This window comes from Argiope bruennichi, chromosome 6 (genome assembly GCF_947563725.1).
Source record: "Argiope bruennichi chromosome 6, qqArgBrue1.1, whole genome shotgun sequence".
NCBI lineage: Eukaryota > Metazoa > Arthropoda > Arachnida > Araneae > Araneidae > Argiope > Argiope bruennichi.
In genome coordinates this window covers 130,244,347-130,257,070 of record NC_079156.1, presented here as the reverse complement: position 1 = coordinate 130,257,070, position 12,724 = coordinate 130,244,347, and the positions used below count along the sequence as shown (strand labels likewise).

The following is a 12,724-nucleotide window of genomic DNA, read 5'->3' as shown; positions in this document are numbered from 1 at the left end:
ACGGAAGACTCGATTCAGTTACTGAAACAGAAATCTCTTATAGAGTCTTACAGTAAAGATACGTTCGGTGTTAAGAAAACGATACAAAAAGAAATTAGAGCATTCTTGAAACGGAGTGGCAAAGAGAGACAAATTCTGATGGCAGCTTTTGTTCTGATGAAATACCACCTGATTGGACACCACGAAACTCACCTCAACTACGTCGATCATGCTCTGTCTCTCCTATCATACATCCGAGAATTTCCTGATCTCGTGGAATTATCGGCTTCGTTGCCGAATCTCGTTGTGTTAACTTTGCAGAGGCAAAGCAGACTTGAAGAGGCTTTTGAGTTCGCAAAAACCGCCCTGAAATTCTTGGAAAGGATTTTAGGCCAGGGGCATACCGAAACTCTTGCCATGCAACATACTTTGGCATTAGTGCTGGAAAAAAAAGGTAAACTTGGCGAAGCAGAAAAAGTTTCAAAAGAACTCTATGAAAAGGACCTCAAGTATTCCACAAAAAAGGAAATAACAGAATGCTTAATTTCGCGCGCTCGGCAGTTGTGTGAATTGTCGAAATATGAAGACGCGCTGCTTGTGTATCAAGAACTGATTGGTGATACAACTGTTCTGGAGACTTTTGAAAGCGGCGTTTTAACGGCATGGAATGATTACGGCACTCTTTTAAATGACATGGGGCGACATTCGGAAGCGATCAGTATCTTGGAAGAAGTGCTCGTACAAAAGAGGAAAGTTTTAACACCAGATGATAAATATGGTATAGCTACCCGATGTAACTTAGCATTGGCATTTATGAGTCAAAAAATACAATAAGGCGCTGAAACATTCAAAGGAAGCTCTATTTGAAGGTGAGGAATATCTTGGAATACTCCATCCTGATACTTTGAGAGCAGAAAGAAATATCGGCCTCGTACTGCTGAATAAAGGCGATTACGATGAAGCATTAAAGACACTGGAAAATGTAGAAGTGAAATTAAAGAAAGTTTACGCAGACAATCATCTTGAAATCTTATGTACTCGGGGAAATATAATTGCCGCTTTGATTAATCTGGAGAGATATGATGAAGCTTTGGAAATATCCTACGATGTATACGAAGCTTACAAAAATTCGCTGGGCGAAAAGCACAATGAAACATTGAGGGTAAAACACCATATCGGATCGATTTATCTTAGACAAAGAAGACTCGAAGAAGCTGTTAACATTTTTCAAGATGTCTACAGCGGATTTTACAATGTCTTTGGTCCTAACCATTATTCAACTATAGAAGTGAAGACTACATTAGAGGCTTTAGGATGGGTTCCGCTGGCAAGTGGAAGCAATTCAGTAAATCTTCATGCAGCTGTGCAAAAAGGTGATTGGAATACAGTCTTTAAGTTAATTGAGAAAAATGCGGATGTCAACGTGGTTGATTCTAAAGGCAGAAGCCCTCTACATTATGCTGCTTTGAATGGTTCCATTGATATAGCTAAATATTTACTAAAAAAAGGCGTTATGTATGATGCTAAAAGTTTGGTAGGTGAAACTCCTCTAACTCTAGCTACCGATAGCCGGATGAGAAATCTGCTTATTTCAGTAAAGAACTTATTTAAAAATGCGAAAAAGGGAAACGAAATGAATATAGCTGATCAAGCAGAGCTGATCAATGTCAAGGATAGGAATGGTTACAGTCTCTTACACTTTGCTGTTAATAATTCTGCAAAACGTGCTGTGCAAGAACTGTTAGATGTTGGATGTAACCCCATATGCTTTTCCTTAAAAGGAAACACACCTCTTCACATAGCGGTATCTAAAGGACAAATTGATATCGCAGAGATCTTGTTAAAATCGGTGGCGCTCAAAGACTTGAGTGACTTTCTCAATGCTAAAACAACGGAGAAAGGCAACTCGGCATTGCACGTTGCAGCGAAGAATAATAACGTGGATATGGTGAAATGTTTGCTCAAGTTTGGTGCTTCTTATGACATTGAAAATAAAGATGGTGAAACACCCATTCAGCTATCAAGTTCACGGTCCGTTTGCGACTTGTTGAATGTGACACACAGGTTGTTTTCAGGCTTTCAGGAAGGAAATCCTGATGTTACTACAGTGTTAAAGTCATTGGGCATAAGCAATCTTTTAGCCGTAACAAGCGCACGCAACCGTGCAGGTCTCACTTTGCTGCAAGTGGCTGCAATAAACAAACATAAATTTATTGGTCATGAACTTGTAGGATTATTGCAGAAATTGGACCTTTCGGATAGGAAACAAAATTGAGCTGTAAAACTATGTTGACTTTTTTAAAATCAATAAAATGTCAACAGAAAGGTTATGATAATTATTTATGATAAAATTATTAGAAATGTATTAATGATAAAATTATGCCAAATTTGAAATAGATGCTCATATTTATTGAATATATTGTTATTTTTTGAAAATAAATATAAGATGAAAATAAAAGGAAATGAAGCAGAATCTATACTACATTAACACAATTAATTAAATTAGGGAGAAAGAGGTAAGAATTTCATTGATTAAAACAAAATCTTTTTTTTTTTTGTTTGTTTAAAGATGATGCCTTCAATTTTCTATCTTCTTAACCCTTCTTTGTATGATTTTTTTTCTCTTTTTTTTGTGAAATAAATCAGGGTGATATAATTCATGCTTTAGATTAAAGGAAAAAATTTTAAAAAAATCCTAATATAAATATATAAAGGAAATAATTAAAAAACATTATGATGGAAATATCAATCATCATGCAAATTTACATGTTAAGATCAGTACAAAATCAGTACAATGTCCCTCTTTTCTAAATTTCATCACTCGTTATCTCTTTTATTAGCAAAGAAATCTCAGATTAATTATAAAATATATTCAAGAAATCGCGCATTTTTTCCAGCCACAACAAACAGCGGAATGACAAGTTCCCTTTATAATGATTGTGATATTTTTTGACAGCTACGTTCCTTATTACGCGGTAGTCGTGAAAAAAGTTGCCAGTAACAACCAATTTCCATGACACCTATTTTGAGTACAATTTTTTGTTCACAAAATATTATGATGGAAATTTCCTAAATATTATGATTCAAAAAAGAGTTAAGATACTTTTTTTATCGAGATTATTAATATTGTTTAAGAATTCTTTTGATTCATTTGTTATATCATAAATCTATTTTAGCTATATAAATAAAATAACTTAAACAAGATTTCAGATATTTAATTTAGCGCTTTGAAAAGGAGAATTTTATGTTTTGTTTTGTTTTGCAATTTTTGTAATTCCAAATTATGCTGAAATACGCTGCCTCAAAAATACTACTTTAAGCAATTTTATAACAATTTTTATTCACTGATATATTTTAGTCCGCGATAAAAAAGAAATAAGCTTGGGTTTATCTTATTGGTATTGTATTATCAAACTGTCGTACATCAAATTTTCTAGAACATTTTATTAATGCAAAAAAAAATGCCACACGTCACTGGCGGTGTCAACTTTTATATCAAAATTTCTTTTGTTTTGCTGTAGATCTTTTCGAATCATGATATTTTAATACAATAACGAAGACATGCCAACTTATGTTTTTCAAGGTATTATTTTTGTATCAGAAATTTAAAATTACGTAACTCTTTGATGGACCATTTCTTTTCTTGTTATAGTTTGTAAAAATATTTTTGCAATCGAAATTCATTTAGATTATTAAATAAAATTAATTTGATTTATTAATAATTCATTAACAGATAAAGACACTTAAGTATTGATTGAGACAGGAAAACGAATCATCTAAGTTTTTGTTTTATCCAAAAATTTGGTAAAAAACTTCTTACCACTTATTCCTTAGCGTTAAGTGCTGAAATACTACTACATCAAAATAATAATAATTAATTAAAATTTAATTTGATTATTAAAACAATTACTTATGGCCAAAGTGTTTCTATTTTTTTTTTTTTTGTGTGTGTGTGTGTGTGTGTGTGTGTGTGTGAATTGAAATATTATTAGGAGATAGCAGCTGTTATCTGAGACGATAAAACAGTTTTATCGTTATCGTTTAAAATTTGCTGAACCTAGCGGAAAGTAGAATTCTCAAGGTCTGATCGTCTATTAAAGAATATGTGTTCAAGATTTTTGTTAAGTCACCAATAATATTATTTTTTAAATGTTTATTATTAACAATTATGAATTATTTATTTGCATTATTAATTATTAAGAATTGTTTATTTTCATTATAAATTATTATAAGTTTTATTATTTAAAAATTTTCAGGACGAATTCAGCAGTATCTAAAGAACTGAATTTCTACGTAAAAATCAATTCAATATAATAAATATTAATTTTTTCATTCTCATAATAAATTAAAATTTCGATTTTTGTAATTATTTGTTATTGAATTGGAGATTTTATATGGAAATTAATTTTATGACATTCATTTATAATAGTAATTTATATTTATGAAATAAATAATGAAACTAATATTTCTCGAAATATTGTATCGCATTTTAAGAAAATTGAAAATTCTTTTTTATTAAGTGTATTTATACAGACTTGCGAAAGATATGAGAAATAAAAACTTATTTATATAAACTATTTGTTATTTAAAATGTCCTGATAGGTGTATTATATTAACTTGTGATCTATTACTACTTATTTTAGCTTATTCTTATAAAAATACATTAAACAGATTTTAATCATTTAAAAGGATACAATACATCAAAGTTGCTGACTTTTGTAACCATTTGGTTCGCTGGAATTGTTGGTTGAGAAATATTGTAATTAAATCTGTAATACATAACTTGGTCATAATACAAAAATTCCTGTCAGAAAAATAATTTGTATCCTCAAATGTTGACAAGTATTTAATTCATTCTATTTTATATACCTTACATCGATCTATTTAGTGGCGGATTTCCAACCAGCAGACAATACAGCTACCTAGGACCTCTAGGTTAAAAGAAGGTCGCAAGAAGGTCGATTAAAAATTTTTATTTTAATATCTGCCCCATTAATAAGTTTTTAAATGAATGGGAGTGGTCTCCATAAAACTTTCTTGCATATTCTCTAATAAACTTGTCATGCAAGAAAATGTCTTCCATAGCATTGGTGCACAACAGTTACGAAATATTAACTTTTGGTGTGAATTTAGCATTTCTACTGAATCTATCGTGTGATCCTTGGCGAGTTATTTGGCGATAAATTCCTGGCTCCTGGCATGCGATTAATAGTATCCGAAAATCGAATTAGTGTTTTAAATGCGTTTTTCCCAGTTGATTGAAGAAAAAAAAATTGACACAGAACTACAATTGCAATCACAAAATCGAATAGCGAATTTGATATAGTTAAGTCATTTTTTGACTTAATTGAATTTTTGAATTTGAATTTTCAGGTTTACATGATTCTGAAAGTACAGGCCAGCAGACGGTTAATCCCTTGTTGGATTTGGCTCATTTATCTAGACTATTATCTAGATTTTGGCTCATGAAATTTATCTAGACTACAGATGTTAATTCAGTGTTTCGAATTTTATCTGTCTAGCTCTTTTCGTTTTGTTGTTATCGTGTTAAAGAACATTCGAAGAGCTAGACCGACAGGCTTCCTGTAAAGGAATTTTGCTCAAAATTTGATAGAAATCTACAAATTTGGTATAAAGATCGTATACCAAATTTCATCCATCTAGATCAATGCATTTTTCAGTTATCTTTGTCGCAGACAGACATTTTTTCCAAAAATGTGTTTTTCGAAATGAAGTCTGAAACTTGGAGATTCGTTCGAATGTCCAGTTCGAGTTTTTAAATTTTGATAATTATAATACTTCCTCTATGCATACGAGAAAGTGAAAATAAGTTCAGGGTATGTTGTAGCTCAGCAGCTCTGATGAGCAGTTACTGCCTCCGATGGAATCAACAGTGTTGTGCCAAACGCTTTTCCAACGACAGAGATATCATAAAATACATTAAGAATATAATAATGGACTCTATTAACCACTTCTGCGAATTATTCACTTCAAGTTATGAAATTCTTTAAGCTTTTGTATTAAAATATGATTACGTCAAATTTCTTTTGAAAAAAACTTTTTAAAACGAAATATATTATTTTTAAAAATTTAAAGATGTATATTTTTCGAAAATTTCAAACTATTCCAGGGTACTTAAACGTTTTACTTTTTCCATTATTTTCACTTATTAAACAATATAAATTTATTTGGAGCAAAACAGTCTATGATTTTATAATTCGAATTAAATACTAATTTTTTAGAAATATTTTTACTTCCTGAACTTTCAGCAGAATTATATTTTTTTTCTGATCTAAAAGCGATTTTTTTAAATACCTAAAAAATTTCGAAATATCAAATGTATACCTTATTTTCTCTTAATGTTTAATTGAAATCTTTATTATTAATTCTATTTAATGTCCTCAAAAATCAAGACTTTTGGAACATTTCAAAGATATTGAAATCTTATTACAATATTATTTTGCGAAAAGTCATTAGAATGGGTTTTTTTCTAGGCCTTTCAAATATTCATTTTATTGGACAATATAGTTTTTAGCAGTATTTTAGTTGAATATAAACGTATATTTAAGTGGTGAAACGATAAAAATAAAATTTCATGCTTTCGTCCATTTTTGCTTATTTCAAAGTCTAGTGTACTTTTAAGTCTTATCAATTCTGTGGAGGTTCGGATGGACCGGTCTACTGATAAACAATCTTTGAAAAAGTTAGTGGCATGAGAATAATCTCTCATCTCTGGATTGAATTCATAATCAAAAGGACTGAAATCCAACTAGATCAGGTCCCTATTTCTAACGAAAAGGGACGGTTACGGATACCCAACAAACTGTTCCTATGATTCTTAAATCGATCGCCCATCCCATTCGAACACTTAATAGAACTGGTACTTCTTCATATTTTCAGGGGCCGCGGTGGCCTGGTGGTAAGGTCTCGGCCTCGGAACCGGAGGGTTTCAGGTTCGAGACCCGATTCCACCGAAAAACCGTCGTGTAAGGCGGTCCGTTGCACGCTAAATCCGTCATGATCAAACGTCCTCCCGCTGGTGTGGAGAGGGGGGTACCCGCTCAGGTGTCGTCCTCGTCATCTGACTGTGGCTCAAAATTACGAGGTCCGCCCAAAATAGTCCTAGTGTTGCTTTAAAACGGTACGTTAATATAACTAAACCAAAATTCTTCGTATTTTCGACTCTTCTATTCGTCGAAAACAAGTCATTCTCGTCGATGATGCGTCGTAAGACCATGACATTCTGCAAGACGATTTTTGCTACGTCAGCTTCAATTATACAGTTGCCACTATTAATCGTGGTCATTTTAATATTAATTTAAACTGGAAAATTTTAACAATCAATTCTGGAATAACGAAATGAATGTGAAATCGTACATTAAAATTGAACTTCTTGATAAAATATCACCATAATTATTTAAATCCACTTTAACATAAAGTATTTAATAACAAGAAAAAAATTCTTGCAAGTGAGTAAATAAGGCCAAACCACTCACTTTTATTTTCTCGTATACGTAATATAGAGAAAATATAGCAATCGTCGAAAAATTCCAACTCGAGATTTTCGACGAAGCTCCTCGTTTTAGACCTCCCCCTTAAAAAATGGGAAAAGCACAATTTTGGAAAATGTCCTATAGTCTTTATACCAAGTTTGCAAATTTCTATCAAATTTTGAGTAAATTCTATTTATAAAAAGAGTGTCTGTCCGGCTGTTCAAATATAAGAAAATACCATAACAAAGAAAGCTAAAATAGCTAAAGCTAAAAAAAAAAGCTAAAATGATGAAATTCAGTACTCGGATTTAATATCTGTAATGTAGATAATGAAATTTTGAATCAAATCCAACTATAGTTGACTATCTGTCAGAAATAAGTAAACGCGACCATTCAAAAATGCAATGACACAAATAATTAAATTTAATATGGGTTTTTGTGACTGCAAATGCAGTTTTATATTAAATTTTTGCTTCATTCGGTTGGGTAAAACGCATCTGAAACACAATTTCAATGTTTATATACTATTTACCGCATGCCAGGGATTAAGCGCCAAAAAACTAGACACGGACCACACTATACATTCAGTAAAAGTGCTAAATTCATACGAGAAAAGAAACATTTCGTAACTATTGTATGCCCATGGCATGAGAGGCATTCTCTGAGATAACACCTTCACGTGAGAGTATGCGAGAAAGTTTAGGGGAGACTACTACGACTGGTTAAACAATCCATTCCATTTGAGAAGATACATGGAGACAATTTGATCTTAGATAGTTTTAGTATAAATTTTACGCAGATTTTTATTTTTAATGCTCAGATCATACATAATATTTCGTAACTATTGTACGCCAATGCCATGTAACTCGTTCTCTGGTTTATGAGAGAGTATGGGAGAATGTTTTAGAGGGGGGCCACTCCTGCTGTTTTTTTAAAATCTCGTATTTACCATTTTTCAGGATCTTCTGCAGAAAGGTGCGCCGGCCATTGGTGTCGTCAGAGGGGGTTCGTCGATGGCTTTCTTTGTGGTAAGTTTCTAAAAATTCTGTCTTTATAAATTCGTATAAAAGAAACATGAAGAAAAGATTACATTTTAAGCAGTATCTCATTAAACACGGAAAAACTTTTTTAACTGCACGTCAATCTTTTTTTTTTTAAACCTGACAGTAATTTTAGAATACATACTCTATTACGTCATTATTAATTTTATCATTATCGTCTCAAATCATACTGCGAATATTACAAAATTCTACTCAATAGACCTAGAAAACAGACTTAATAAATTTAACACGTGCAGTAGTTCCACTTCATGTAATACTTTCGGATGAAAGAATTCAGATAACATTAAACGATTGATAAGAATAACCTAATTGGATAAAATGAATTATATTTTAATCACATCAAGGAAAAAAATGGAAAAGACTTATCACGGAACTATCAGTAATTTATTTCAAAAATAATTATTAATAAATTCATTAATTGTTGCTTATCAGTAATTATCCCTTAACAGTTCATTTATATACTATTGGCACGCTTATTGTTTTTTTTTAATCCGTTGAGCGAACGAACAGGTTTTAAATTATCTAATACTTCACCAAGGCACTCTAAATCTGACACAGAGAGCCAAATCCCTTTTCGCTAGCGTCGAAGATTGGAGAAAAGATTACAATTTGTGTGCCATAGCTTTATCTGACCACGGTTCAAAATTATAGTATAACATTCCCCTTTTCTCTCACGTGCTTAAAGGCATTCATACTAGATGTAATGTCTCCCGCTTTTCTACACATAGTTAAGTGCATATGAACCTCCAGATGCGGATCCTTTTGACTAGGAGAGCCATTATGTCTGGTCAATTGTTACACATCTGCTTTCTCACAACTGTATACAGTATCTCGTTATTTCAAATAGATACATCATGTCTTCAAGGGAGAGGAACGTCAGAACATCCAGAAGATTGCTAAACTTTTTTTTCCTTTATGAAGAGAGACTCCTCAAGTCATCAAGAATCGATCAATCGTCAGCAAACATTGTCATTAAATAGCAAACGCAAGTGCACTTCAGCCGGAGTTAACTGCGAATTGCTTGTAATTAAAATGTGCCTTAGAGATGGTCGGCTACAAAGATGGTTCCTTAAAAGACACTCTCTCGGTCGCCATTGAGGTCCACCCCCATAAACCTACAAAATTTGGTATTAATACAGCTTTATTAATTTTATTTGGAAATCTTTCATAACCGACTTAATTTAAATATAAAAAAATATTACCAGAAATTATGTTCCAGAAAGTACATAATGTTTGTACATTTGTACACAGTTTCTGATTGAAGAATATCTTTTCATGAATACGTTATTCCCACCTGCAGAATTCGAACGTCAGCTGGTATCGGGACTTGGGCCGCTATCTGCAAGATCATCCGGATGTGATGTCCAAGACCATTCTGGAGGGGGTGGAGAAAGTGCGGAACTCTGGCGGTAGATACGCTTTCGTGACAGAATCAGTGACTAGCGAATACATGGCCAACCGCCCGCCTTGCGACATACTTGCCACGCCCGGATACTTCACCACACGAACGTTTGCTCCGGCTCTCGCCAAGAATTCTCCATATAAGTAAGTTGTCCATTATATATATATATATTAGCAGTACCTGCACAGCGTTGCCCGTGGCATAACATCCAAGAGGAAAAATTAGCTTTAAACTGAAGTCTAGCCTCCACCCGATATGACATGGGCATGTCACGCAACGTCAAACATTATATTTAGAAATTATCAAAAATAACTACAAAATACATTTTATAGCACGCACTCAGAAATATTTAGACTGTTAAAAAGGTAAAAATATGATATTTTCATAGATAAAACAATTTACTAAAACTATACAATAGAAAAGCTGTTTCAAAATTTAAAATATATACAAATAAGTCATTGTACCCAAGGTTCCACACTTGTTTATCAACTCTGTATAATCTAATATGAAAATAAAATTCAGCTTGCTTCATAATATTCTTTTGCAAACTATAGTGGCTGGGCGATCACTTCGCTCCTCACGAAATTCACTCTGCCTCTGTAATTCAATTGCAGTGTGATTTAAAGAGAGACGGTTACTTCGCTCAACAGAAGACTCTCTTTCCCTAAGTGTGGACATTCTTTCTCCGATATTCGCTAAACAAATCTTTCTTTCCTCTACATTTTCATTATCGCTCAACAAACGAGGCTTTTTGGCATTTAATGTGCACCGTCCAAGGTTGGATTTCCTTTTTTTTTTTGTATAATGAGTTTTGAATCGCTGTTTAAAATCAGACGTAAACAAAGAAATGTATCGTACATGCATACCACAGTTACTGCTATTTGCGCATGCGCAGTTTGAAGTTTCCGGACACGCATGGATAAGTGCAAAGCAAATATTGCTGTTCACGCATGCCGAAATCGGAAAATAATTAAAATTGCAATGACAAAACTCTTTTTTTTTATTTTGATATGACTTCAATACACCTTACATACATACATACATAAAACCTTTCTCAATAAATGCCCTACAAAATGGTACAAATATCTCCAATAAAAATTAAGTATTTCTCTAGTTTTTTTCTTTTAAATATACAGACGCTTTCAAGGGACTTCATTTTATACTATGTATAAATAAAAAAGACACGACAAAAAAAAAAAAAAAAATTCTCCGAATAATTTAAATTGGTCAGCATGAAGTTCCATTCCTTTTCATTCCATGAAATTCCATTCCTTTGCAACTTTTAAATTAAGGTGATTACGTACGGGATTAATTTTTGAAAAACGCTCTAAAATAGTTATATTTTTGAAAAACACTGAAAAAGCACCTATGAAACCAAGATTTTGAGTTTTGAGTTTGAGGTTTATGGCACAACAGCCAGGTTGGCCATACTGCGACAAACATATGGTAAAAATGAAATTTAAAAAAAGTAAAGATATTTAAAGCTACATGTAGAAAAGCTGTGAACAGTAGAAATATCAAGTATTATAAAGAAATAAAATTTTCATTAAAAATGATAAAATTAGATAAGACGTAAAAACCCTTTCTTTTAAAAATTTAAAAATGTTCGTGTGAAGATTTTCTCCTACCAAGTTACGGACGTTTAAGTAGAACGTTCCGAAATAACGCAGTCAATGGCTATTAAAAATAGGGCATTCTATTAAAATATGATTTGACATGATGTGCAAGTTGGGCACCGTTCACCAAACAAAAGGTGTTTATGAATGAAACGTGTGTGCCCAACGGGAAGTCGAATCAGTTTGACGTCAAGTTCTCTCACCGTAATGTATGATTTAATGAAGTGCGACTTATTATACAGGGTGTTGCAGAATTCGACCGACAAACTCAGAGAGGTGATAGTAGGCATCAAGAGGATAAAAAATCACCAGACAACATAAGGTCCCAAACGACGTTTAGTAGATGAAAATTGCCAAAATATAAGGAGTCTGAAAGTTATGGGAAACTGTTAAAAATTAATAAAAAAAATAACAAATGATGTTTCAACTAAGAATTTTTTTAAGTGAAAGCGCATTATTAAAAGTTTTTTTTTCATGCAGGTAACATGTCAATTTGATGATCCAGGTGGTTGTAAACTACTGAAAACGAAAAAATAGTTTAAAACCCTTATTAATGTAATGTATATTAAAACTTGAAGAAAAATAGAAGCTTGAAAATGTAGGGAATTTTATAATCTTTTATAAATGTGTAGTGTGAAAACTGAGGGGTTTTTAGTATATTCAAGAAAAAAAAAGCTAAAATTTGCATCAGAAAACATCGCTGCAACATCAATACCGATGTTTGCAGAGGGTGTTGTCAAATTTGGAAGATGAATTCAGAGCTGCAGCCTTTTTCAATAAATTCAGCATAATCACTTGACTGTAGGTATACGTTATTTCCCTGGCTATATGGAATTCCATTTTAAATTTAAAGAAGCTTTAAAGGACTTTACCAATTACCCTATATTGAGAGCGATTATTACACCTATAAAAGGAAATAAGATCTTTCCTTTTAGATCCAGAATTCCAGAAATTCGTCTTTGGTTAATTTTGAAAATTTATCATGAAGACATCGGCCTATAAAAACAGTAGCAGAGCCGAAATGGCAAGCATCGAGGAGAGGAGAAACAAATTTACAATTTTTTTATAATGTGTAACTGTGTTTTCTATAAACTAGTCGCTTTTGGCTACAGTTTGTTTGCCAAAATTATTGAGTTTTTAGACTATTAATTATTAATATGAGATGCACTTCTT

General features: G+C 32.4%; 1 protein-coding gene across 1 annotated transcript in view; it reads left to right on the top strand.

The window, feature by feature from the left end:
* Positions 1 to 12,724, top strand: part of LOC129971507 (glutamate receptor 2-like) — a 65,787-nt gene that overhangs the window by 49,001 nt on the left and 4,062 nt on the right. The window contains exons 12-13 of the mRNA XM_056085336.1: positions 8,432 to 8,500; positions 9,834 to 10,078. Of these exons, the coding sequence (XP_055941311.1) occupies positions 8,432 to 8,500; positions 9,834 to 10,078 (314 nt within the window). The remainder of the gene's footprint in view (positions 1 to 8,431; positions 8,501 to 9,833; positions 10,079 to 12,724) is intronic.